The sequence below is a fragment of the Papilio machaon genome, chromosome 9, assembly GCF_912999745.1.
Source record: "Papilio machaon chromosome 9, ilPapMach1.1, whole genome shotgun sequence".
Taxonomy (NCBI): Eukaryota; Metazoa; Arthropoda; class Insecta; order Lepidoptera; family Papilionidae; genus Papilio; species Papilio machaon.
This window is the reverse complement of record NC_059994.1, coordinates 248,748-276,228: the sequence shown is the minus strand read 5'-3', so window position 1 is coordinate 276,228 and position 27,481 is coordinate 248,748. Positions and strand designations below refer to the sequence as shown.

At 35.3% G+C, this 27,481-nt stretch overlaps 1 protein-coding gene across 4 annotated transcripts in view; it reads right to left on the bottom strand.

The window, feature by feature from the left end:
* Nucleotides 1-5,444: 5,444 nt before the first annotated feature.
* LOC106711692 (cadherin-89D) overlaps nucleotides 5,445-27,481 on the bottom strand; it is a 43,626-nt gene continuing 21,589 nt past the window's right edge. The window contains exons 4-22 of one of the 4 annotated variants that reach the window (XM_014504068.2): nucleotides 21,015-21,201; nucleotides 16,805-16,913; nucleotides 16,522-16,724; nucleotides 16,316-16,444; nucleotides 16,025-16,211; nucleotides 15,725-15,883; nucleotides 15,303-15,436; nucleotides 13,980-14,583; nucleotides 13,721-13,867; nucleotides 13,436-13,616; nucleotides 11,800-11,963; nucleotides 9,566-11,721; nucleotides 9,278-9,487; nucleotides 8,993-9,162; nucleotides 8,828-8,896; nucleotides 8,544-8,747; nucleotides 6,976-7,293; nucleotides 6,382-6,501; nucleotides 5,445-6,093 (exon numbers count right to left, since the gene is read on the bottom strand). In XM_014504068.2, the coding sequence (XP_014359554.2) occupies nucleotides 5,586-6,093; nucleotides 6,382-6,501; nucleotides 6,976-7,293; nucleotides 8,544-8,747; nucleotides 8,828-8,896; nucleotides 8,993-9,162; nucleotides 9,278-9,487; nucleotides 9,566-11,721; nucleotides 11,800-11,963; nucleotides 13,436-13,616; nucleotides 13,721-13,867; nucleotides 13,980-14,583; nucleotides 15,303-15,436; nucleotides 15,725-15,883; nucleotides 16,025-16,211; nucleotides 16,316-16,444; nucleotides 16,522-16,724; nucleotides 16,805-16,913; nucleotides 21,015-21,201 (5,959 nt within the window). In that variant the 3' untranslated portion in view covers nucleotides 5,445-5,585. Of the gene's footprint in view, nucleotides 6,094-6,381; nucleotides 6,502-6,975; nucleotides 7,294-7,458; nucleotides 7,524-8,543; nucleotides 8,748-8,827; nucleotides 8,897-8,992; nucleotides 9,163-9,277; nucleotides 9,488-9,565; nucleotides 11,722-11,799; nucleotides 11,964-13,435; nucleotides 13,617-13,720; nucleotides 13,868-13,979; nucleotides 14,584-15,302; nucleotides 15,437-15,724; nucleotides 15,884-16,024; nucleotides 16,212-16,315; nucleotides 16,445-16,521; nucleotides 16,725-16,804; nucleotides 16,914-21,014; nucleotides 21,202-27,481 lie in introns of those variants that run through there. The other 3 variants (XM_045679192.1, XM_045679193.1, XM_045679194.1) reach the window with 3 other exon arrangements.

Below are 27,481 nucleotides of genomic sequence, written 5' to 3'. Positions count from 1 at the left end.
GTTATAAACATAGAACAACAGTGCGTATGTGTTAAAGACCTTTTGTTATACGAGTATGATCGTTGTGTTATGTGGAACGAACTCCGCAAATAACTAACAATGGATAAAAACATCTACTATTGTATCATGTACGCCACATTTAGCAATCTCTACAATAGTTGCGGCCAAATATTTGTAGAGAAATGTAACCATATTTTTCTCATCGTTTTATTAAGAATTGTACTAGTTTCTAAAACTCTAGTCTGCTGGAATTGAATAATAGATTTGCTAAAGTTACTGGTATGTTGGTAACAATATTATAAAGCGCATTTATCCTTATAATAAAAGAGGTAATTACCAAAAACATCTTTCTATCTCTAAGTTGGTCCCTTACTAAAATATAACTTAACCGATGGTATTTCAAAGAATTTAATTTAAGAAAATATTTAATATCGTGTCAGGCAACTAGTCATACATCATAGAGGCTTTACTACCATAGGTGTGTGGTATAGGCATCTGACGGACGTGCACAAGCCTACGAACTGGGCGGGTCGTTAACCCCGTGACATATGCCGTTCATAATGCGACGTTTTATTGTTTTCTGATATATTTGGTCTTTCTTGATACTTTCTCTAAAGAATTATAGCTATTTATCATCAATGGAGCTACATTTTATTGATGATTAAATTGTTGTGTACGAAACAACACAATTTTCTAACTAGTATCTTAATAGGAAAAAGTACTATTTTAACGTTTTCGTAAGCATGATTACGTGCGATATTATCATTGACTAATATAGAAAACGGCTAAAACACTCAGGTATTTTTGTCGGCACCGACTAGTGAGCGAAGGGCCGCGTCCGCGAAATAATACCAGTCCCACTCACACTGATGAAGGCCCCCGATGGACTCGATTTTTTTTTATATTATAACGTGTTTTCGCCGTTTTCTATATTAGTTAATGATTAAATGTGTTGGTTTCTCGCTACCCACATGCACCACAATCCAGGGTACCTTAGTCTCTTTGAAATAAACTGAGAAAATAGAAATGTTTGAGCAATGGAAACCCAGAATAACACAAGCTCGGCACATCGCACGCGAGACTGCGGCAAACGTGATGTTCAGCCAGTTACACGGATTTAAACACATGGAGCTGTATGAGAGGGACTTTATTTAACGTGAAACTTGAATTTTAACAAATTCGCATACGTCACGTATCATTATTACTATTGACAGTATTCCGAAGTTTTGTATTTAAGTAAAAACGATACCTAATTTATAGGGATTTCTTACTCATTTTAATATTTCTATAAAATATATAACGACCATTATTGTAATCTTACTTCGTACTAATATTATAAATGCGAATGCTTAGATGGATCGATGTTTGTTGGATGGTATATCCAAAGTGGTTCAATGGATCTTGCTTAAATTTGGCACAGATGTAGACCATAGTCTGGAAAAACATTGGACACTAATTAAGTTTTTCTTTTTTTATTTCCGCAAGGACCGAGTCTAGTAATTAAATAATTTTACTTCTGTATGAAAAATTTACGTATTTGCGACAATATTATATGTTTTTATAAAATAAAAGACTACTAATTCGTACTTTTCCGTCGGTTCAACACACAAGTCAATAAATCAGTTTTAATCCTAAGTTATAGTATGTGTGGTGCGATAGTACAACTAAGTGAGCCATTAGAGTTAGCCGAGGCCCAGTTTACGAGTAACACAGCTTAACTTAATCCCCCATTTTATATTAAGCGCTTAACATATCTGTATAGGACGATAATCGTATTGAGAACGTCTTATGTACTTAATAAGTAGAATTCTAAGACGCTGCCCTCTGATATTGACTCAACAATTTATTACGTTAATATTGGATTAAGTTAATTTCTGTGATTTGTTTGATTTAAATGTTATGTTCATTTAAAATAAGGATTTTTGTACATTTGTAATGCTAACTTTACCAAAATGTATATACTTTTTTTAAAGTAAAATAAGTTCTAAAATAAGTTCTAGATTAAAAATATCCTTCCACGTTTAACAAAAAGCATGAGATGGTCAATGCAATGAGTGGATGTGACAGTTTATAGGACAGAGTAAAATTGTTACTCTCCTCGCTTACGTAGACAATAATATTATTTTTTGCAATAAAATTTCGAATCACAGCTTCAGTCAGCATTCTACCAGCACTGGCACGACACTTTAAAATCGTAGAGGTTTAAAAACAACTTGGGTTTTATTAAAATATGTAAATTCGTAGTAAGTACTTTTTGATTTCGATTCTTCTATTCTTTCTTTCGGATTAAAAAGTTAGTCTTTCCTTATTAATTATATCACAAAGTATAAACTTTATGTTATAAAAATTAATTTCATTACGACACTAAAATAAACCAATTTTCTTTAAATTAAATATTTCTTCATCTTGAATTTAATAATTTAACAAAGATAATATCAAATATAATAAATTTTACTTCACAATTAAGGAGATAAGTGACATTTTCGGGCCGGAAATTTTATTATCATGCGAAAAACTGAGATTCAATTGACTAATGCTTAAATTGTTTGGCAAAGTTCGCACATATAAGGCTTAGCATACACTACAGTAATGAGCGCGCTATACTTAATTGAGGCTTACATAGATTTTTCATTACAGAATAGACGATGCAGTATAGTTTTAGCGGGAAAGAGTATTAAAAAAATGACCTATCATTAGTATTGTAAATATAGATCACATCACAGATAACTTAGTTTTTGTCTATGCAATCACTTTAATGTATCCATACCCTAACATCTTATACAAAGTTCGTTCAACCCTTTGCAAGTGTGTTGTAAAAGTTTTGATTGAAAAACCTCGGGATAAGAGGTTGTTTTTCACTCGTACCGATATCTCTTTGTATTTATCGGCCAATACCGCACGATGGCGATAGGAAAGCTAACATATACTTACAAGTTAAATGGTAAGAAGTTTTCGGTTAAGTTTGTAATGCCAAATGACTGGGAACAATTTCTACTGCACTTTAATTTTTTTTAATATTAGCTAAAGTTTTGTTGATGAGTAGTTGTAGTTTTTTTTAGATTACATTACCTTCCAGACATAGAGGTGTGCATTAGGTCACAGCCAGTGCTTGCCTCCTCTCGGCCGCGATATACGCCTATGTATTTCTCGCCCCGTAAAAATGTCGTAAACCCAAAAAAGGCTCAGTAAATGAATGGCCGAGTCCGGTATTATCGTCCATTAATTTTTACCGCCATCTTAAAAGGACCCGTTTACGATCATAGACTGATGGAGACAACAACCACTTTCAGGCTACATCTCCTGAAAATTTCTTATGATTGAGTACTTAGTTGGTATTGATTTTTTAAATTGTGGCTTCAGAAAATTTTTATTGTAAGCCAAATTCTAGACTTCCTCCACTTTCCATAATTTTTTATAAGAAACCTATATAGTAAATGGAAGAAGATTTAGCACAAATGGGGATATACAGAAAAACACCCTTTTTCTGTAAACCACCTTTCCTGCCTATTTAAAACATCTGCAACTTTCAGATGTTTATGATTACTGATGGCCATTTGCCACCGTGTACGAAAAAAATCAATTTCTGTTACTGGGATGTCTTTGTGCTTTCACTGAACAAATCGCATCTACATCATGACCAGTCCCAAGCCACTTTTTAAACCCTTTGCAGTATTAACTGCGGCACGGATTAATCCCTTTAAACTTACCTTCTAATTACTCGTTGAACTTAAAAGGACCAAAGAAATCGTTGTCTGAATAGAGCTGGATAATTCGGATTCAATTTGCGGCTCGTTCAATATAATTTTAGGGACTTCGTTTCCAATTAAGGTTCGTAGACGGCAATCAGGGATTTCACGATTTTCACGTAGAATTTTAGATAGCTTTTTTTCTCTAATTAACATGAGGATTTAAGTCAATAAGAAATCAATTATTTGGTATGTTAAATGAAAAAGAAACTTGTCTAATACCTAAATTTTCGATCTTTCTGTTTCACTACTATACTTGTCTATGGTTTAAGGACTGGTTTAATCATTCAATTATTTACGCAGTCATTTCGTAAGTCTACAATCTATATTATAGATTAAACACGTGTAAGAACTTAATTCGCAAAACCAAATCGTTCATTGAAGACTTAATTTGAAGCCTAAAATGTTACAAGCTAATGTTACAAGCTTTAAGGACAAAGTTCAGTGACCAGTGAAAATATTGATCCTATTTCTTCTATATCAATATTTATCGAACATGAGACAAGAAATGGACAATATAAATGGACAAAAAACCTTCTCCACAAGTTTTTTATGGACTGTATTGGACCGGATCGAAGGGGTTTTGTTTATTCTCCCTCATAACTCAACAGCGGTACAATATTGTTCATATTAATCAAATTGCGGCATGTTTTTGACTTCGTACGTGTAGACAGATCGTGATATTGTGCTGATTTAGTCGTGGGAACATAAATATGTTGTCAATTTTCTGTGCGTGACGTGCTGCATTGTGACGTCATGCTCATTGAAGCAGAAATTTAATCACACTGATACGTACGTGGACGTGGAGGTTGACATTTTACCCGTGAAATGGAAAATCTGACTTTCAATCGAGACGGTACTGACTCACCTGATTCATGATATTTGTTAGTTACAATCCTTAACTTTTCTAAAACCACTACTTTATTAAATACAAAATAAAGTCTATTTTTAAATTATTTTAATTTCTTTCTATCGTTTAATAATTGTCTAATTTTGATAGTTGAATTTAAAATGCAAAAAATCTTCTGTGGAAATTAGTTCGGTCTGTATAATTTTACTCTAAAAGGAGGTTGTTAAGCCGTTACTGGAGCTATTAAGAAATAAATAGACAAGTTCATGGTTTATATTTAACGAATATTTATATATTTTTCATATATTATTTACAACGATTTACAATAAACACATTTTATACATAAATATTAAAACAGATTTATACAAATTATACCTAAAAAGGTGGTTAAAGTTAAAAGATCTTACTGTATGAAGATCTATCCCAAATGGCACTTACTTAGATAAGCACTACATACAAAATGTTTCTCTTTGGATTCATTTTATTCCAAAGAAAATACTTACAAGTTATTTACAATTTACATATGTCTTATAAAAACTTAGAACTTAACATAGACATCATGGTAACATTTCAATAACGATTTGAAATTTTTAATCAAAACAAAAAAGTACAAACGTAATTAGAATCGAAATAACAACTCAAAATATAACATCAAAAAATATTGGAACTGAGATCCAACAAATATGTCACACGGATAACGTGACGTCAGTTTCAATGATATGTTAAAACGTTTGTATCGATAAAAAGTGAATTGAATAAAGCAATTATTTACTCAGTAACACACTATTTATGTTCATCCTATATTAGACGGAAACATAATAGTTTCTCATTATTAATTAGAGTGGTACAGAATTCGAAAACATCGATAAAAAGAATTTCTTGAGTTTAAATGCCCTCATAAAATTTTTATGTCATCAACTTATCATTCTGTTTCTATAAAGATAATATAAATTAAAGCCTCATCTGTACATTTCTTTTTCACTTAACTGCTATAAAGGTCTCGCGAACATCAGTCGTTCACTTCCCTGTCGTCTCATGATCTCCGCTGCTGCGGGAGTCGCGACAAACACCGCAGTTTGACCATTCAACTCCATAAAACTCGCTCTCTTGCGATTCTGTCCACTTAATCTTCTATCTAGTCTTGTATCAAAATGGTCTTCCGCTTCACTTTGATCGTAATCAACAACTGGTTCTTTAACTGCCTCTATTCTTCGCAAATTCTTCTTACCACCCATAAAATATGTTTGTGACACATTGACATTTGGAGTAGATATTTGTCGTGTTAGTCTGCCCCCGGGCCCCATCTTCTCGACTGGAGGAAAGTGCCTTTGAATATTTTCAGAAAATGATTGTCTTCGAGCGTTAAATCTTCGCACGTCCAATGGTTGGTGACCGAAGGAAGCTCGTCGAAGGAAACGGGTTTCAGGTTCAGTTCTATACAATTTCGGATGCGGTTCCAGGTTGTGGTTCGATTTCAAGGAATCCTCGTAACTGCAACTAAAATATTATAATTAGGCTTCTTTTGAATATTTTACCTTTGTCTATAGGTAATATACCGCAAATATTGACCGAGAGAAAGTACTACAAAGGAATTTTGTTATCCCCTTAAATAGCATTTACCAGAAATAATTTACAAAACGACCAGATACAATATTACAGTTAGCTACAATTAAATCCTATCGTTCGTGTTAGGCTGATGTAGAAATTTTAAATATTTATAAGAGCGATTATTAATTTCAAATCGAATTCTTAGTTATACTAATAATTGTGTATGGGTATACTGACCCGCTGCTTTCCTCTGAGGTGTGCGTGGTGGAGTGACCGCATGGGCAGCGGCCGGCCTCCGCTATCCCCGAGTCCTGTCCACTGGAATTCACTGACGTTATCGAAGTGTCCTGTCCTTTCCTAGTGCGGAACGTGTTCGTGTGTCAGTCAATGTTGGTTTGTTCATTGAGTTAATGGTTAGTGTTAAAGTTATGAAGAATCACCGACATCGTCATTATTAGAAGATTAAATTCTAATCTTTAGTCCATGCAATACACCAAATACCAATTAGCTTTTTTCATTATGATTTTCATAATTATCAAATGTTGGTGAATTTAAGGCGAAGTGTGACTTGGGATAGTTTATGTGTCATTTGTTAGAGTAGTTTCTTGGTTAGAGTAAGAAAAGTGTAGTTTGTAAAAATAAAATGTTTGGTAAATAAAATAACCATTTGTAAGTTTGTAGTCAACAGAGTCAAAAGGTTAGGCGCAAGTCTCTTAATATTGTTTATGAGAAATACTGATATCAGTTTCCAAATAATTTACAAAAGTAAGTGAGAAGAAAGCCCCAAGCCCTTTGACTCAGTTATATCAAAGCACTAGAACATGGTCTCACCTCTTCTGCAATGGGCGTTGATTGTACTTTATGCATATTCTCTCATGTTTCTGACCGAACACATCGGAGCTTTCACCGAACTGGTTTTTAACGCACTTCTGATGGGCCTTGCCGAACTCCTCGACCGTGTTACCATGAGGACACGTGTTCTTCAACGTGCTATGGTTGAGCACGTCGATATAGGAATCGGCCTCGCTATACGACTGGTTAATCTCCTGGCACTGGTTGCCTCCGGATGGAAAGAGGCCGCTGAATTTTGTAAGGTGCTCAGTGGAGAAAGCATTAAGGCGTTGTTGGGAATATGATTTGTGGCGTTTTCTGTTAGGGCAAAAGATAGAATGGGAGTCAATCATCTAGAGTTATAGACCGGGGCTAAGTGATCATTGAAAGAAAACTCTTTTGGATTGAAATTATAATTTATTTAAAGTTACAATTTAACAACGAAATTTAAATAAATAAATAATTAAAATTAATTTATTAGTACGTGCTTTTGGCTGGTTTAAATGAAATAATGATGGGCATGCTTTCTTTTGTGATGATGGTGGTGTCTGAAAAGCAATGGTAAAAAAATTGTTACTTACCTCATAACTAGTAAATTATCTATAAAACCTTTTTAAACTTAATTTCATGGGACAAAGTTAGTTAATAATTTGTTTTCCGCCAAAACTATTTTTGGGATTTTTAGAGATTGACATTTAGAATCATATTATTTTTAAGAGAATTGTTAAACTGATTTGAAATCTCTTTAAATTAAATTATGACCAAGAAACGTAAAGACCAATTGTTAAAAACTTATCTATTGTATAGGGTAAAATATTATAAACACCATGTATATAAAAGTATTTTTTCCATAAAATTTAATCCATTAAATCATGACTTTGGTACATCTCGATAGTTTCAAGGAGAATTTAAAGATGCAAATATAGAATTGAATATTAGTCGAATGAAAGGCGACCAGCGAGCGACTACAAAGTTCCAAAGGAGCAATAAACGGAACTCCAAAGAATCTGTATAATGCGAACTCTTAATGGCCCTCACTGAGATTGCAGTGTCTACGATACTTTGTTGACTTTCATTTTATGATCTTGGAAATAACGTTTATTGTATGCAATTGAATATGTATTTAATTGTCTTTTGAAGCTCACGATCACTCTCGACTTCATGGATATTATTCAATTAACGAGAAGTTTTCTTTTTGTAAGAGAAGGGGGCAAGTAATTTTACATCCAGAATTCTAATAAAAAAGTAAGATGAATTGTTGTAAAGTTAGAAGGAAAAAGTAAAAAAATAAAAAATGTCTATTAGATAAAAGTGATTATTAGATATTAAAAAATTGTGTACAGTAAAAATAGAGAGGAATATTTTACCTTATTCTTCGATATTTTGTACATATAATTTGTTTAAGGCCGCCGTACATGGACAGCTTTTGTAGCTTACAAGCAGTCGGCGTTCTTGTACAGCGACCTTAACCATTAGTAATGTGGTAATCGTGTCATGCGATGAGTGATGTGTAAATAAGTAAATAAATGTTGGTAATGGCGTAATATTTAGAGTTCAGTTTGTGTTACCTCTTGTTGGTCCTGACGCAGAGTATGCAGACGGCGGTGGTGCAGGCACCGATGAAGACTAAGCAGCCGAGTGCGACCACACCGATCTCCATGGTGCTGAGCAGCTTGCCGCTGCGCGCCTGCACTGTGCTCGTGTCGCCCACACTCAGCAACTTGAAGCCACCAACCTCGCGACGCTCAGACGCCTCTCGTTTCATTATCAACCTAATGCGAGGAAACGTAAAGTTAGTGAATGTGGAATATTGTTACTTGAAATAGAATCGAATAATTAAAAAAATACTCACTTTTGTAAAACATCCATATCGATGATGGCGTTTGACAAAGGATCAACGCCATAAATATACAGATCGGTTCTGTAACAAAAAACGTTATTTTAAATATGCATTCGTCACATAATTCTTGGTCACTAAAGTTAGCACTAACTAAGGAAACGTAAAATAAAAACTTACGCGTGTCCATCCATGGAGCCTTTGAAGCTAGGCTCGAGTCTTCGCACTCGGATGTCGTAGCCCGTCATATTAGAAAGGGATCTCGTTATATTTTCCATTTCTTTTTCCACTTCAGTCGGTTTCGCACCAACCACAAGTATCAACTGTTTACTTTCATCCAGTACGTATACCTGTTGTTATTAAAGTCAATAAATGTTGTAAGCATTTTACCGCTATACAGAAAAATAGAAACTCTATTTAAAGAAACTAAAGAAAAGAAAGAAAAGAAAAAAAGAAGAAACATACGAAGACGTTAGCGATAGCAGATCGACCGTCATCAGCACCGCCGCGGTCAGTGGCCTTCACATCGAAGCCGAACACTTTGCCGGCGTCGTGCGCAAAGCTGCCCGCGGTCCGCACCGCGCCGCTGCGGGGGGACACCGCGAAACGTCCACCAGCCGAGTTCATCACCTGGTAGCGGATGTCCGAGTTCAGCCCGGTGTCAGCGTCGATAGCCTACAGAAAGATTTACCAATACAAAATTAAATGTGTTTAAACGCTATAACAAATATTAAAAAAATAATTAGATAATACCTGCAATTGAATCACTTCATATCCAAAAGGAGCAGTAGTCGGAATAGCTGTAACCATCGGTCGACCTCCATTAAGGAACTTTGGTGCATTATCATTGACATCCTTTATTCTCACTACTATTTTAACATCATATTTCGTCATTCCCTCCAGTACGTCATCTGACACCGGATAGATCATGTGCGGCAGTTCTCGGCTGATCTTTTGTCTTTCCGCTCTAACCAAAACCTCATAAACATCTTTCACTTCTCTATCTGGACTTCGGACTAAATATAATGTTCCATTGCGTGGATCTATTACAAAAGTTCTTTTTATGTCTGTATCATTTTCATTTAATATGAAATACCTCATTTTAAAGTTTTCGTAATGTTCCGTCAAATTTAGAGTAACAAGTTCCACGGGAGTGTGAACATTTTCTTCGATCTCGAGTTCATAATACCTTGATATGAAAACTGGTTTATCTGATACTTCAATTTCGTCTGGTACGTCTTTTACTGTCAACATAACTATGGCGGTGGAACTTAAACTCGGTGAACCTAAATCTGATGCGACAACTGTCACGTTATATACGGATTGGGATTCATAGTCCAACCTTCCCGTTGTTGTGATTATTCCTTCTTTTGAATCTATTGAAAATATATTCATTTGATTTTTTCTTTGCGGCAAGCTATAAAGTATTAATCCATTTCCATTGCTTATTAAGTCGGAATCATTTGCATAGACTCGTGTTACTACGCTTCCAATAGGAGTATTTTCTTCTAAGGTAGTTTTATACACAGGAATCATCATGACTGATTCAAAGTTGTGATTAGAAATATTATCAGCTTCTGGGTGTTTCCATTCTAATAATTCGTCGTAGGCGTAAAACTTAGGCGAATTGTCATTCACATCTAAAACCTCTATTTCTACACTGACCGATGAAGTTAGCTTTTTTTCATATCCGTTATCTCTGGCTACTACAGTAAGAATATACTTATCTTCTTTTTCTCTATCTAATTCACCATTTATACTTAAAACTCCGTTTAATGGAGAAATTTCAAACGGTAAATCTTTACTGTCTGGTTGTAAGAAGTAGGTTAAATTCGCATTTTGTGCAAAATCAGCATCTGTAGCGTCAACTTTGCCAAGAACTCGTCTACTATATTGAGCTTCATCAACATTAAAAGAATACCACGATTTTTTAAACATTGGAAAATGATCATTGATATCTTTGACAAATATTCGTATTGTAATATGATCACTAAGCCCTCCGCCGTCTATGGCGGATACATTTAGCCTAAATTCAGCTTCTGGAGGTAATGCTCTAGCCACAACAATATGTCCATGGCGCTCATTGATAACAAAATATCTTCGTACTTGCAACGCATTTCCAGACAATGCAGTTGGTGGTATAAAAACTTCAGACATAAATTCATAGCGAATTTGACCATTTGATCCACTATCCATATCTATAGCATTCAATTTCAATATTGTTGATCCAATCGCTATATTTTCGGGAACTAAAAATAAAGGCCCTGCTGCATCGACAGCTGTTGAAAACTTGTTCTTTGGTTTAACTTCTATTTTTGCAACTCCACTATTAACGTCATTTTTCTTTTCTTTAAATATTTTCACGTCTGTTCTGCCATGCGTCTCTAATAAATCTACACTCTCTCCTAATGGAATAATGATTTGGTTGTACTTTGGTTCATTATCGTTTTCATCGAGAACTGTAATAGTTAACTTTGCCTCAGATTTAAGACTTCCCTTATCTCTGGCAACAACTTTTAATAAATATGAACCCCTTTCCTCTCGGTCAAGTTTATTGCCAACATATGTAACAACACCACTCAATTCATTTACAGCAAATAGATCGTGACCATCTCCAAACAAGGTATACGAAAAAATTGCATTTTGACCAAGGTCAGCATCAGTTGCTCTAATTTTGTTTGTCATTTTCACTTCCGTCCCCTTTTTAGCGTTCTCGGTAATAACGCCTTCATAAATGGGGTTGTCAAATATTGGAGGATTGTCATTTTCATCATCAACAAATATATTCACTTGATAAATTCCTGCGCCTGATACGATTCCTTTGTTAAATTCGGCAATAACTGTCATTCTGTAAGAGTCACGCTTTTCTCGATCAAGCGGCTTTTGCGCATAAATGGTGCCATCTTGACCTGTACAAAACGCAAAATATTAATACATAAACATTTCATCATAATATAGACTTTCTAAAAATAACTATAGGTCCATACCAATTGCGATATCATCTGTGACATCTTGTTGATTGGCTATGATATATCTTATATTTGTAGGTTTATTCATTGTAGTACTGCTACTATTTATGTTGAAAATTTGTCCAATCATAGCTCCTGCTAGATTTTCTTTAACATGAAATGTGATCGGTGATTGGCTGCCCCTAAAATGATAACTTATTTGTCAAAAATCATATATTTACTTTACCAGCTATTAACCTTTAACTGTGGACATCAAAATATTGTAACACTACCATGGACGCGAGGTCTCACGGACCGCTATAACTTCAAGTAATATTTTTAAGAAAACTGCCATTTTATTTGATTTTTTTATTTTTGACGTACCTAAAGATTATCAAATTAAAAGACATACATACATATTATAATGTAATTTAGCTTATATTCATTTATTTTCTTAATAATGATGTAAATCACATTTAGGGCACTTTTCAGTCTTAAATTGCCTTAGATCAAATTAAAGACTACAACTTAAAAAAAAAATAACTTCTTGAAAAAAAACCACATTAATCTGTAAGTATATACTATACCAAACATAAAAAACAAAAAATCAACTTCTAAACTTGAAACATAAAAATTCTGACAAAGGCCCAATATCAGTAAAATTATTGACAGTCATTATACAAAGGCTTAGAACACTGAAGGCATATAGCCTTTTTACAGCCAACACAAGTGTAGTTAGTCTTCCTCTTTAGTTTAGGTGGACAGATTCGGTAGGTCTTTCGTTTCGAACACTCGATTTCTAAAGTAGGGGGCTCCGTAATAGGCAGGTCTGCTCCTAAAACGCGCTTCAATGTCATTTGCAATTCCTTTGGAAAATTTAAGGTTTAAATGGATTACACATCTTTGCATATGTGGTACGACCAAGGAGGCTAATTTCTTGAGAAAATTCCCTCTTTCTATTGCTTTGCGCCGATGCTGATTATATAGAATGTGAGTATTCACTGCACACAAGTCCAGTGTCCTATAGAAAATGACCATAGGCCACCTTCTTGTTCTACGGCTACTACTATATAAAGAACATTTCTTGTCAGTCTCGTCTACTCCTCCTTTAGTGGAGTTATAGTAGTGAATCATTTCAGGTTTGATGTCTACAGCAAATGCTAAACAAGCGGCAACGTTGTTTTCATCTTCGGATTGATCTGACTCGAAAAGCATTTGATTAATTTCATCTTCAAATGAAGGATCGTCAACGCGTATTTTTTTTGACATCTGTTGGGCCGTCCCACGTTGACCTTGAAGTTAGTTTAGCCGCAGAAGTACTCGGTTTTATGTTTTTTGATATTTTTTTTGCTTATAACCTATAAAAAATATAATCGCAGTCAATAAATGTTTGTATTGAAAACGTGGACCCGCGGTCTCACAGACCGCAGGCGAAATTTAAAACAAAATTTCTCACCCAAATTGCAGCCAGCGATGCAACTTCTCCTCTTCGCAGTCGTTTCGCCACTAAAGTCGAAGCTACTAAACGTCACAAGAGCGAGGAGTGAGGGGAAGTAGGGTAAATACAATTTTCAGAAACGAGAGCGGTCTGTCAGACCGCGCGTCCATAGTTAAAGGTTAACATTGTTTAGATAAGAATAAAATCACATGTGCCTTATGTAGTAGCTAAACTTACTTCAACAGGAAACCTCTCTCGTCGTCCGCATCCACAACATGTATGGTCGCGTTAGTGGCTATGCTCAAATTGATTCCTTCCTGCATAGCGACCGCCTCAAAGTCGTACATAAGACGATTGAACTTTGATAGATCGTGAATAACAGTTATCACTCCAGATCTTTCTTCTACGGCAAATGGCACTGAAAAATCGAAAACCATACATTATTTGAAATAAAAAGTTTAATGTTTCATTAGTAAATACGGAACAATTTATTAAAAAATTCAATATAGTAATTAAAATTACCTCCTTCTTCATATCCATGTAAGAGATCATATGAGACATCAGACTTTTCCATTGCTTCGTTGACTCTAATTTGACCAACACTAGTTCCAATGCCGACGTTTGAACCGACCCAAAACTCATATGGTGCGCCGATGAAATCTGGTTTATCTGTAATTTTAAGTACTGAAATCATGATGTGTTGTTAATTTGTACGAGACAAAAATCAGATTCCTTAAACTGAAAGCTAGACAAGAAAAGAAACGATGTTCGTATTTCTTACCTGTATTAGACCTAGTTACATCAACCGTCACCACAGCTAAAGAATATCTTCTCTCGCTAGGATTAGCGGGCTGATCAGATGCCTCTACAAACAAAGCATGCCTCCCTTCTAGTATAGGAGATTGAGCCACAGTAACCTCACCAGAATTAGCATCGACTTGAAATGGGGAAGTAATCGTCAGATTACTCGTTCTTTGTAAATCGTAGGAAACAATTCCATTTCTCCCCAGATCTGGATCAACAGCTTTAACATTACCGATGAAAGTTCCGATTTTAGCATTCGATTTCACTGTGAACTCGTAGAGATTGTTCGGAACAAACACGGGATTATTATCATTAGCATCGAGAAGTGTCACTTCAACTGTTACAAAGGACATCAGCTGATTTATATCTTCAAAGTACTCGATATTTTCACTCTTGGTTCCAATTTTATCTGGATAAACATAAGTAGTTTTTTCTTTTAATGGCAGAGCAGGAACCGGTGAGTTGCGGCGGAATTTGGATAATCTTTGCTTGTCCAGATAAGTGCCGACCACGCTGGGATTTTTTTCTTTTGCGTAAACTTTCATTCTTAAAGAAGAATGTTGCTCTCTGTCTAAAACAGTCTAGAAAGAAGTTACGTTTAATTAAGTTTACATTTTTGCGACTTCAATATATTAAAAGCTTGAATTATTAAAACCTTACAACATCCAAAACTTTGCAATACTTCATATTTACTCGGTAAATAGGATATTAACCACCTAAACTGTTAAAATGAGGTTGTACTGTTGTTTTCGGGTCAAGGATTACTGTATTTAAGCATTTCTGAGTTCGCAAGTACAGAAGTTGTTGTTTAATGGAATGTTTTGTGAGATGTAGGCAAAAGTATTAGGTACAACTTAACGAATTATGCTTGTATACAAAAGATAATATTAAAGATTAATAAAAGATTCTTTGAAACTTTTTTGTTCTTGAGATATTTTCAGGAAACTTTAGTATTTTTTCTTTTGACAATTTTAGTATATTCGTGTCATAAAGTAAACACTTGTTTTATTGACGTTTTTTTTTTGCATTTGCGACAAGAGACTACTAGATATAGTTAAAGATATTAATATATTTGAAGTGATCTAAATGTCTCTTCTCTAATTTATTACCAAAACTTTACTATTTTTAGTCCGTCAAATTCTGATTTCAGTTGATCGGATATGGGAATAGCATCGTGTCTTTTGTTAAGTACAAAAATAAGAAGCATGATTGTATTAATATGGCAATATAAAATTCTGTTGGCGCTTATAAATTTTTTCTATACCTAAATTGTTAACTTTACTTGTTGCTCTGTGCGTACCTGATTCCGGACAGTGAGCCATCCGCTTTTGGGGTCGATAGAGAACGCGCCTTGGGGGTCGCGCAGCTGGTACGTGAACTCTGCATTGTCCCCCTGGTCCTTGTCCGTGGCCATCACTTGGAGAACACTGAAGCCTGGATTATAGAATTCTTATTACTGCTTGAACATCACAGAAGTTGTATTATGGAAAAGATATGAGGAATATATAAAATTGGAGGATTCGGTATTCAAAACTTAAATAGCCAGAGATATCATGACATGGGCGAAGTGGCTGCAAATTATTTCAGCGTAATCGGGGTCATTGATTTGGTAAATAATAGTGAAAAGAAGTAAAACATGACTAGTAGATTTGTAACAAGATAAGGCAGAAAACGGGACATTAGAGAGAGTAACAAAAAAGTCGTCAGAGCAACATTAATAACCGTTGGGCAAGTTTTCGACGATGCTGATGTTGTAGAAGTCGACCTCGAACTCGGGCAAGTTGTCGTTGAGATCCAGCACCTCGACCTCGATGCGCGCGCGCGCCGCACGCTGCGGGTCGTCCACTTGCACCGCCTGCACGCCCAGCACGAATGTGTTGCCTGACGACACACACATAAAACTGGTAACTTTAAACTATCCCCATATGAACAACATGTAGTAGTAATTTTTATAGTCAGTGTTTGTCACCAAAAATAAGTGGGTCAAAGATAATAATTTCTCCTTCACAAATGTGATCTTACCAGGCAGCGACTCAGCGTCCAGATCGATCTCAGCGTCAAGGAATAGAGTGGCGTTGAGTGGACCGAGTGAGAAGCGCCGCGTGTCGCCGGAGATCAGCTCGTAGCGCAGCGGTGCGCCCACGCCCGCGTCCTGGTCGAACGCCCGCACCGCCTGCTCGAACACCAGCTCCTTGTGGATACGCTTGCCCTGACATAAACAGGAACATTATTAGTAGAAACTTAGTTATGTGCGACGTCAATGCGTCAATAACTAGACCGCACACCCTTCCAAGCTTTGCTTTTTGTGCTCACCAGTAGAGGATAGAACTCTGGTATCTTGGTTCTATAGACGTCGAGCGTGAACTTCGGCGGCAGGTCGTCATTATCCGCCACTATGACGTGAACCGTAGCGTTGGTGGTGCGCGGTGGTGACCCGCGGTCCTGAAACATAGGTCATAATTAATAAGTAAACACTGCTCCTACAAGATATACATCTAATTGTTACATTGTATACTAACAGAGGCAGTGATAGTGAGTAGAAACTCGCGGTCGCCGGCATCGTAGTCTATAGGCTTGGCGAGCACGAGGCCGGGTTTGTGCGGCCCCTCCAGGCCGAATCTGCCCGCCGGGTCACCCCCCGTGATGCTATACTCCACCTCGGAGTTAGGAGTATTGGGCTTGTCGCGATCGAACGCGCGGATGCCTTTGAAGATCGTCAGACCTGGAATAATAACATACTCATGATGATCGATTGCCCGTTTACCACCTGTGACTATAAAAAAAGGAAAATTGGATAAGTACCGGGCGGTGTGAGTTCGTCGACGGTCACCCTGTAGGGCAGGTCAAGGAAGCGCGGCGCGTTGTCGTTCACGTCCTCTATGTACACGGTCACCGACAGGTACGCCGAGATCTGAACAACAAGAAAAAAAACGACCAAATAATTAGTAAAAGTTTCAAATCAAATTACTTATTGTGTTCAGTCAAAAATAAAATCGATTATATTATTAAACTTTAAAGTCATCGACATTACATATTATAATAAGTTTTGTAAACTTGTACCCGAACATAGAGATGATAATTCGAAACTTTAACTGGAAATCCCGCACCGAAAATCTTTTAGTTAAATTGGCCATCCTCTATAGATATTAAAAGTAAACATTGTTTAAGATTTAAAGGCGTGTAAATATCGGTATGATTGAGCAGTGGAATGCACAAGGCAACTGGAGTGGAACAGAAGGCTTCAGCGGCGAGCAAATAATTCAACAAAGGGAAATGGGTGAAGGCCGGCGGCCGTATGCGAGCAATGCCGATTTACACACCATTATTAAATTTATTACACGCTCCAATAGACTTTTTATTTAATATTAATAAACTCTACTTCAAAGAGGCCTTTCTCCGATCCACGAATTCATAAAATATCTAACATTTACAAAGGATGGATATAGTGACGGATTAGAAAGGAACTAGCGTAAACAGAAGAAAGATAATTTAAGTAGTACAATAAAATATTTTGTCAGTTGAGCTGAAAAGGTTCAAAATTAAATATTTTTTTTTATTCGCCTACCTTTCAATAAAAATAATTAATTGTGTTATCTTGGCATTTACAAAGTTAACGCGTACCATCTTTAAACCACATCATCACTTCATCGGGTGAGATCATGGTCGTGCGCTAGCTTTTTCAATATATATAAAAAAAAAAACAAGACTCTATCAGAAGACCCTTGCATGGAGAAGTAAGCAATAAATATTAAATTTCCGGTTCCGGTAATTACTCGGTTGCTGAAAAGATTCTATGTCATTTTAAATTTTATTCGTGGTGTAGTGAGGTGAGGCATTAAACTTTGTCGCCAGCCGGTAGAGTTCGTTGGCATCGCTCAATCATCTCCCAGTTTACGAGGCGAGGTAGTGATCGTAGAATTTGTCAGTGTTTTGTGTACAGTCAGCTTCATAAATATAGTGGCAGTCAAGATATCCAAATATATAGGAACACCTAAAGTGATCAATTATATAAGTACAACCAAAGTCATCAAATTAATTGAAGCATCCACTCTGCTCAAAAACACCGGAGCGTTCACATCGTCATATATATGAGTACATTCAAAGTGACCATAATTATAGTTACAGACAGAGCGTCAATAGTAACGAAGCATCGAAAGTATGCAAAAATATCGTAACATTTGACAAAATTGAACTCTATCTCTATTTACTTAAGATACACTTTGAAATATACTACTTCTGTTAAATTCATTTGACGCTTTGTATCAACATAATAGGTTGTCCAATAAGTTCGTTCCGATTTTCAATAGGTATCTTAGAATAGACCCGAATATATTATAGGTACAATTATTGAAAACATATGACATGTTTACATAACACATACTCGTACATACTGAAAAGCTTAACTTCAGCCATATTTTGACAAATGGTAGGACACGATTCGTTTTTTTCTATCAGTTTTATAAAAACTGATTGACTTAATTTTTGCCGAAATACATAAGACTTTTTGCTATAAAATCGAACAAATATAATTTAAAAGACGTATGCCAAAACTTAAGGGCCTTTAAAATTTCCCTTAAAAATGGGCACGAACTTATCGGACAACCCAACATTTTTCTTCTTATTATTATAACGCTTAAAATTTATAAATTTACGATACATGACAGATACCTAATCTACCTATCTATATATATAAAAGAAAGTCGTGTTAGTTACACTGTTTATAACTCAAGTTCGGTCGAACTGATTTAGCTGAAAATTGATGGGGAGGTAGCTTAGAACTAGGAGACGGACATAGGAACTTTTTATCTTGTAAGCATTTTTTTTATTCCGCGCGGACGAAGTCGCGGGTAAAAGCTAGTAAGTAATATCAAATTTTATTCTGTCACAATATGTGCTAGTTTCAGTGTTTTACTATTTTCGCCGCAGTACGTAAGTTTAATGGTTCGAATCCCAGGCTTACAAGGTTTTTATTTTTCAATATTATCAATATATGTATAGAGCTTGATTTATTTTTAATGAAAAGGAAAAATCTAGTAATTTACTTAGAATATGTTTTTTACTTAACAAAAACAATTTTAAATTTTTATTTTTGGGGTATTAAATATTTAAATAAAATTAATAACGATTAGGTTCGGCCATCTATACAACTTCTGTTAAATTAATTGACAATTTGTATCAAAATATTTTTCTCTTCCTGCTAGGTATCTTCAGTCCGGTTGCAGTAGAATTTTCCAAGCATAGATTTATTACACGTATTCGATGTCGCCAGTGACAGTCCGCGCGGAATTTAATGACGAAACTTACAATAATAAACGTGAACAATAAAAAAACATGCTAATGACGTCTCGGTTAAAAAAAGGGACAAGGAATATTGTTCCTTAATTTTTAAAGATGTCGAATAGTAACCAATAATTGTTGCGAAAAAGTTCAATTTTATATAACGCTTTGATAATAAAATTAAAAACCTTAAAAATGTAAAAATAAGTTTGGGATTCGAATCGCCAAAACTGCGTATTACAGCGAGCAGTTAAACCGTAAGGCCAAACTGGCATATATGGTGACAAATTAAAATTTGATATTGCTTATCTATCTCGTACCTATCTGTCATGCGGGACGTAAACTTGAAGTAAATAGCAAAAAAATGTTTTGATATAAAATGTCAAACGAATTTAACAGAAGTAGTATATTTCAAAGTGTATCTTAAGTAAATAGAGATAGAGTTCAATTTTGTCAAATGTTACGATATTTTTGCATACTTTCGATGCTTCGTTACTATTGACGCTCTGTCTGTAACTATAATTATGGTCACTTTGAATGTACTCATATATATGACGATGTGAACGCTCCGGTGTTTTTGAGCAGAGTGGATGCTTCAATTAATTTGATAACTTTGGTTGTACTTATATAATTGATCACTTTAGGTGTTCCTATATATTTGGATATCTTGACTGCCACTATATTTATGAAGCTGACTGTACAGCGCCATAGCAGTCAGTGATGCTGCTAGGCAACGGAATTTGACAGGATAATAATAAAATACAGGAAACAACGTGAACGGATAAATATGAATTGTATCCACCTATTGAAAAGAGATAAGCAATTTATAACAGAAAGGTGCTCTATGAACTCTGAGCATAAAATCAAGTAGGTAAAATCATCTCTTTTCTGGTTACTCAAAAATAAAAATAAACTATTTATCTTTGCCACGTTGACTATTGGAACTAAGTTCCTTATCGCGCGTTGTGAAAGGAGGCTAGACGAAAAAAATTCTTACGAAAAGTTGTCACGACACTTTTTGCTATAGTAAGCTATTGTAAGCTGTGCGGCGTCGCATGTTTCTCTGTCTGTCTCTCTCTCTCTTATAGAAAGCAAGCCAGATATTTGCATTTCTATTTCGCATTGAAAAGTGTGGTGTCGCGACTTAAAAAAAAAATAAAAAACAATTTATTACAATTCCTTCACTAATTAATCGAAAGGAACTTCGTTCCATCTGGGTGTCCCTTGACACCTCTCAAGTTTTTTATTTCTAGAAAACACATCGTACCTCTTTAAAATTCAGTCGAATTACCTATAAGTCGGATATAGTCCAGTCGGATAACCTCCTTCTTTTTGAAGTCGGCTAAAAATTCAAAAAAGCTTAAGAAGTGTTTTGTCTTTATAAACTTAAATAGTGCCATCTAGTAGCAATTAAAAGAATCGTTTCTTGAACAACAACTTAACATTTGAAGTAAGGTTTACCTAGATGACAGCACTCATTACATTTTGAGCGCCATCTTGTAGCGAGTAGGAAAATCGAAAACTTTGAAAACTTACTAGTTACAGAAGTAAAGTGTAGATGGCAGTACAAAATGACAATTTGAAAGAATTAAACTACTCTTTTTTTTCCTGTTGCTGAAAAAAATTCCGTGTTTTCTTCTTTGCAATTTTTACATAGCCAATCAACGTTATTGAAATGTAGTTACTAATTGATAGATTTTCACTGGAACAATAATGTTAATTGCGTTGCACTCACGAGGTCGTCTCCCGTGTGGAAGTCGCAGCCGAGGCGGAACTTGACGACATTCTGGGGAGCCTCGCGGTCAACCAACTGGTCTACGCTTTGAGCCAGCAACACCGCCACGTGCGTCCTGTTAACATCGCGGTATGTGAACAGATGAGCGTCTTCCTCTCTGTCCACTGCTTGCAGCACCAGATTCTTCCTGAAACAGTAATAGACAAAATTATCAACAACAATAAATGTAGCACATTCCCGTAAATTTTTATAAGAATACCACAACGATCCTACGTAAACAATCATAATCCATATTTGAGCCATTAGCACAAATTTTAACGTTTTTTGTGCTTAATATTAATGTGTGTTATCATGGACGATAGCTTCTCAGATGTGTTACAACAATCTCTTAAATATCCATCAACCATATTTAGAACATAATAACTTCGTAAGCTGAATCTCTAATGATAACTATACAAAAGACTCAAGAATTTTACGGATTATTATGACGTAATAGGTTCCGCTTCCGGAGTTGGCAGTGCGTGGGAATTCTGTCAACTGACAAAGAATTTAGTTGTAGCTATTAGACATGATCTATAGCCATCTCATGGTAAGTCGATTGCTGTAAATTTAGTGTTTCAAACTATCAGATGCGGAGATCAATAGATATCGCTATAGGAACAAATTGTGACGTCAGAATTTACATAAAGTTTTTATTGGACTTCGATTTCATAATTTTCAGTTTTGATTTATATCAACATACAAGGTTAGTTATTTTATTGACATATTGTAGAAATTTTTCTAAATTGCCATTTCTAATTAGAAGCTCTTTGAATCATGTTAGAAAGTAAAATTTTGTAATGTAGCCGATAGCGGGCGATGGTCGATGGCTGCTGTAATTATTGCAAGAAACGTTATAAAAGTGAAACTAAAGTCACCGTCTTTTTACTGAATAAAAACCGGTCTCAATTAAATTACAATGCAAATTTGTTATAAAAATAGATATAAAATTTAAACTTACAAACATACTTTTACGACTGAAATCAATATTCGACCTTTGAGGTCCATCCGAAAATGATTCCAATTGAAAGAATGAAAGCATTTTTGGGTTTTCTATTACAATCTCTAACCGTTGGTTTCTGAGACAAATTTCTCTGTCATTATCTTTTACAAAACAGATATAATACTATGTTTTAATAAAGGGATTTTAATTGCAGAAACCCAATTACAGCGAATGAGCAAAAATGCTTTGAGATAGATTTTAATTTTGATCGTAAGTAAATAAAAACAAACAATAGTAATAAAACATTCTAAGAGATTCATAAAATTTAGATTAAAAAACTCGCGTGATATTTTGATATGTAACAAGGCCGAAAGTGTTTCATCAGCCTGTGTGCATATTTTGATAAGTAGTCCGGCCGACACATCTTGAGTGGCAATTGTCGAGTCATTCGCTAACACGTTCGTAATTACCTGTCAATGGATACCATGTCAATTGATGTGACGTATAATCCAGCGATCGGAACGTCGCGTTTTATAAACTTACTCACTTATTAATGACGCGTGATACATTGTAGAAATGAATATTTGATTATTTTTGCTTTTCTTTAGTATTTAGAATTAATATTTTAAATTCATTTGGATGACATTTAAAAGATCTGAGTATTGCGTTATGGAATACCACAAAGTATCGAGGTACGAATATTGATTAATAACTTTTGTGACTTCATGCAACCTTAGAGCGTTTTTAAACCGTCTGCTTGTACAGGCCAATGAATAGATGCGTTGCACTTTTACTGTAAGCATTGCACAATGATGTATTCAGCCTTGTTCTAAGTATTCTATTAATATGAACTGTACTCATACTTCATTTTAGTATTATTATAAATAGGAATGTTTGAATGAATGGATGGATGTTTTTTAGAAGGTATCTTCAGAATGGATTAACAGATCTATTATTAAAATTATTAAAATTCCGCGCTAACGGTATCGCGGGCTATAACTAGTTTACTATACTTTAGCAATATAGACGGACGAGGGTCATCGACATTGTTTAAACTAAATTAATTTCGTAATATATTTATAATAAACACATTTCAAATCAATGTTTATTTATATGAGTTATAGTGTTAATTGGGGCATTTCTTCACGCTCAGTGCGAATAATACCACTTCATAATCATTATCGCACTGTTACTATAATTTTTGATTTATTTTGTTTAATTCTTACTTAATGCATGTCTGTTTATAGACTTATATAACAATTAATTATTTCCCTTATATTCTACAGTCTTTTTAGTTAACACATTGTATTAAATAAATTCTTCGACGTTCACATTTACGACTAAATCAATTTATGATGTAACATAATCAAAATTATGCACACATGTAAGAAGTTACGATAGATCTCAAGAGATCTTTATTTAGCTAATCGTAGCTCAAATTTTTAATAAAGATGTTAATATGTTTGAATACAAAGTGGGTTATGTTGCAATGGTATAACGATGCAGTTGCACATTTATTGCAACTGTTTTGCAATACCAGAAGAAATGTTTCGGTTATAATGGTGGGAGTTGTGGAATTACTTCCTCTGGACTCCTGTAAGAGCGGGCCATCCGCCAGTAGCGACAGTATGTGCCAGTTTTTCAAACACGATGACATGATATAGTTACGATCCAAAGTTCAGGTCACTTAAACTTGAACCTTTGAGCTGCTGCTCAACAATTAAATTGGCAGCTCACAGTTCATCGCGATGTGAGCCGAGGAGCCGAAAGCCGGTGATCCCGCAGTTCGCAATTTGAAACGCAAATCACAACTCTATGCAAGTACAAATTGTGCTGAGCTGCGTGCCGGTTCACATGTTAACCGTGAGGTGATCTACAGGTTATAAATTTTAGTCCAGTTGCCCATGACTAGTGATTACTGTCAGATGTCGCATTAATGCATGTTGCGTCCTGCCATTTTCTGTCACTAAGTGATCTTGTATTAAAACACTGGACACTGGAGGCGGAGTCAAAGAACATCAGTGTAAAAATCAATTAACCTGAATTACTAACCCCCATTTAAATGTGACATTATTATCAGCACCTCCATCTGGTTATGATTTAATGCCATTCTTTACATAACTAGTCCTTTTAAGCAGCAGTACTTTAAAAAGTAAAATTTTATTTATTTAATTTAGTTTATTATACGTAATTATTACGCGGTTATATTACGTATACGGTATTATTCTTTGCAAATATCTTGGCAGCCCAGTCATCGGTGCGCTGCGCAGTGTCCTCCCCCCGAATCCCGCACACCCCGCTACACTTAACAGCTTTTGCGCAGTAAGCAGCGACTGGCGCGAAGTTTAAATCCGCCAAGATGTCTGAAATTAGATACGGTTACAGCGAATTATTAGTTTTTTATCAAAACGCCCGGGTAATTAAATCAAATGAAAAGTAAATCTATATATATAAAAGAAAGTCGTGTTAGTTACACTATTTATAACTCAAGAACGGCTGAATCGATTTAACTGAAAATTGGTGGGCAGGTAGCTTAGAACCAGGAAACGGACATAGGATAATTTTTACCCCGTTTTCTATTTTTTATTCCGCGCAGACGGAGTCGCGGGTAAAAGCTAGTTTAAAAATAAATGTGATTAACACTCTAAAATTAAATTACCTAGGTATTATGATAAATACCCGTATGGATTACTTTGACCGCAACATAAAGAATTATATGTAAATGGCAAACACTTTTTCCCTTTGAAATATTCTGATACAACTGAGTAAATAAAAACTAACAACGTAATAAAACAACGCGTTTTCCCTTTCTGTTGTATTTAAGTTCAGTTTAATTGTAGTCTAATCTACTTGAGAGCCATAAGAATTTAAAAAAAGAAAACAGAAAAAGATCATGTAATATTACGCATTCAGGTTAACGAGGCGTCAGCAATGTGTAAAAGATAAGTGTTATTTTTAAATTCTATTGAATTTAAATTTAGTGACAATCTACTAACGATGTTGTTTGTAGCATTAATTGTTCAAGTATTGTAAAATAAATATTTTATATGATCAACTAACAAAAAGAAAAAAATAACTTGAATTAATACTTGTGTCAATGAGAAGTCAAAAATCGTATCAAAGAACAATGTTAGAATAATTAAAAAGTTTTAAATTAATTCGTTGTAAAATTTAAATTGCTTCCTTGATCACGACAATGACTGGAGAAATGGAAGATTTACAAAACAAAGTGATTGATCGTGAGTTGAACGAAGAATTTCTTGAGTTGTCAAATACCGAAAACTATAAAATACCTTGGAAATATGTTTTACGACAGGTGAGTACAAATAGATACTTATCCCACTATAATTTTTTTTTTACATTATATGGTGCTAAACGTTCGAGCGACCTCTTGAATTCGTCGAAATAGCGAACTGCTCGTCCACATTTAAAATTGAAGATGCATCGTCTACCTTTAATCAACGCGAGGGACGCGCAGAAAGGGTCTTCCTTCTTATGTCTCATCCTTCGTCACATATACCTTCCCATTATTTCAAATAAGGGTGAACTTTGAAAAGTGTGGGAGTGGAACGAAGATTAAATTAGCATGCACACTCATCAGACGAAATGCGGAATTACTTCCACTTGATTTCTCTCTTCTGTGTGATCGTGGTATATTACGGTAGATCCAGCGCATTCATTCACCTAACATATATTGTTTGTGCGGGATCTACCACAGTTTTTTAGAAACGTAAGTAGCAGCAGTTGGATGTGGTCAAAGGTCACTTAATATTTTGTTTGTTCGCTGGATTGTCACCTAATATTAAAAATATTTTCAGGTTTTAATATCATCTGGTGTATGGGCGAACTTCTTCACGCTGGGCTTGTGCTTGGGCGCGCCCACTGTGATCGTACCCCAGCTGAGGCGAGACGCCAACTCCACTGATGTCGTCAGCGATGAAATGCTCTCTTGGTTGTGTAAGAATTACGGTTTCATTTCAAACTTTGGTTAAAATACACGCCATACACCAATATGTTTTTAGGTTTTCGATTTACATATGTACATTTAGGCACATACCTGCGTGGTTGATTATAGCTTAGTTAGCCCTGACTTAGGGTAGGCTCCGAGGCCCTCAGCGGGGACGTATAGTCGGCTGATGATGAATGATTATCTTCAAAGTCTAATTGATACTCTAGTTTATAAGATTTAGTTATTTTTTATGGTAATTATTTTAAATTGTAATATTGTGGTTTATGTTTGCAGCATCCTCATCCAGCTATAGTGGCATTCTGCAAGTTATAATTCTGACCATTCTGCCAAGCTGTTTGGGAAGAAAACATTGTTTCCTCTTAGTATCTACAGTGGCTATGATCGGATTCGTGCTCCTCTATGTATCCACGACAATAACTCAAATATTAATAAGTACGATAATTCACGGGATCCTCAGCGCAAGTCATATAACCATCAGCATCATGGTTATTACAGAATACTCTTCGCCACAATATCGTGGGATATTTTTAACAACGAAATCCGCGTCGTTCCTGTGGGGAGTTTGGATATCGAATATCACAGGCACCTTCTTTCACTGGAAGTACATCGCTATGGTTGGAATTGTTACCACTGCTTATATCTTGCTTACAGTATTAGTTTGGCCGGAATCACCTCTTTGGTTAGCTAGCAAAAGGAGGTTCGGAGAATGTGCAACAGCGCACTATTGGCTGAAAGGCGCCAGTTCCACCTCAAGGAAAGAATTAAAAGATTTGATAGCGTTTTACAAAGACGATCCAAGTTTTAGTTCCGATAAAAGAAGTTCCACAAAAACTGACAACGAGATAATTTGGAAGAAAGGTTTTTACAAGCCGTTATTGTTGACAATATTAGTCAATCTGCTGTACAATTCTTTGGGTAAAATGACTTGCACAGTTTATGCTTTTGATATTTTAAACAAAATGACAAAATCAGAATCTGCAGCGTACACAGGTATGCTTATACTAGATGGAGTCACTTTAATTGGCGCCTATATTGGAAGTGGCGTTTCGAAGATAGTAAAAAGACGACCGTTTATATTAATAATGACTGTCGTCGGAATTATTTTTCTTTATTTTTTAGCTTTCTTTATATATCTTGTGCATTTAAATGTCGTAGCTGAAAATATTTTCGTATGTCTCGCTCTCTTATCTTTATATTCGTTAGCAGTAAGCAGTGGTCCATTAATTATGTCTTCTTCATTGATCAGTGAGTTTATTCCGGTGACACATAGAAACATATTTACTTTGATTATTGGAATGTTTGGCAATTTCTGTTTTGCAACTTTCTTAAAAGTAACGCCATATCTGTTTTCTTTATGGGGCTTTGCTGGATTGTTTTTGTGTTACGCAGTACTCTCTACAATTTTTATAATTTCACTTTACGTCCTTTTACCAGAAACCAAAGATAAAACTTTATTGGAAATTGAAAGATTAATAACTAAAAGATAACGTATAACCGTGTGTTTCTGAGACGAAA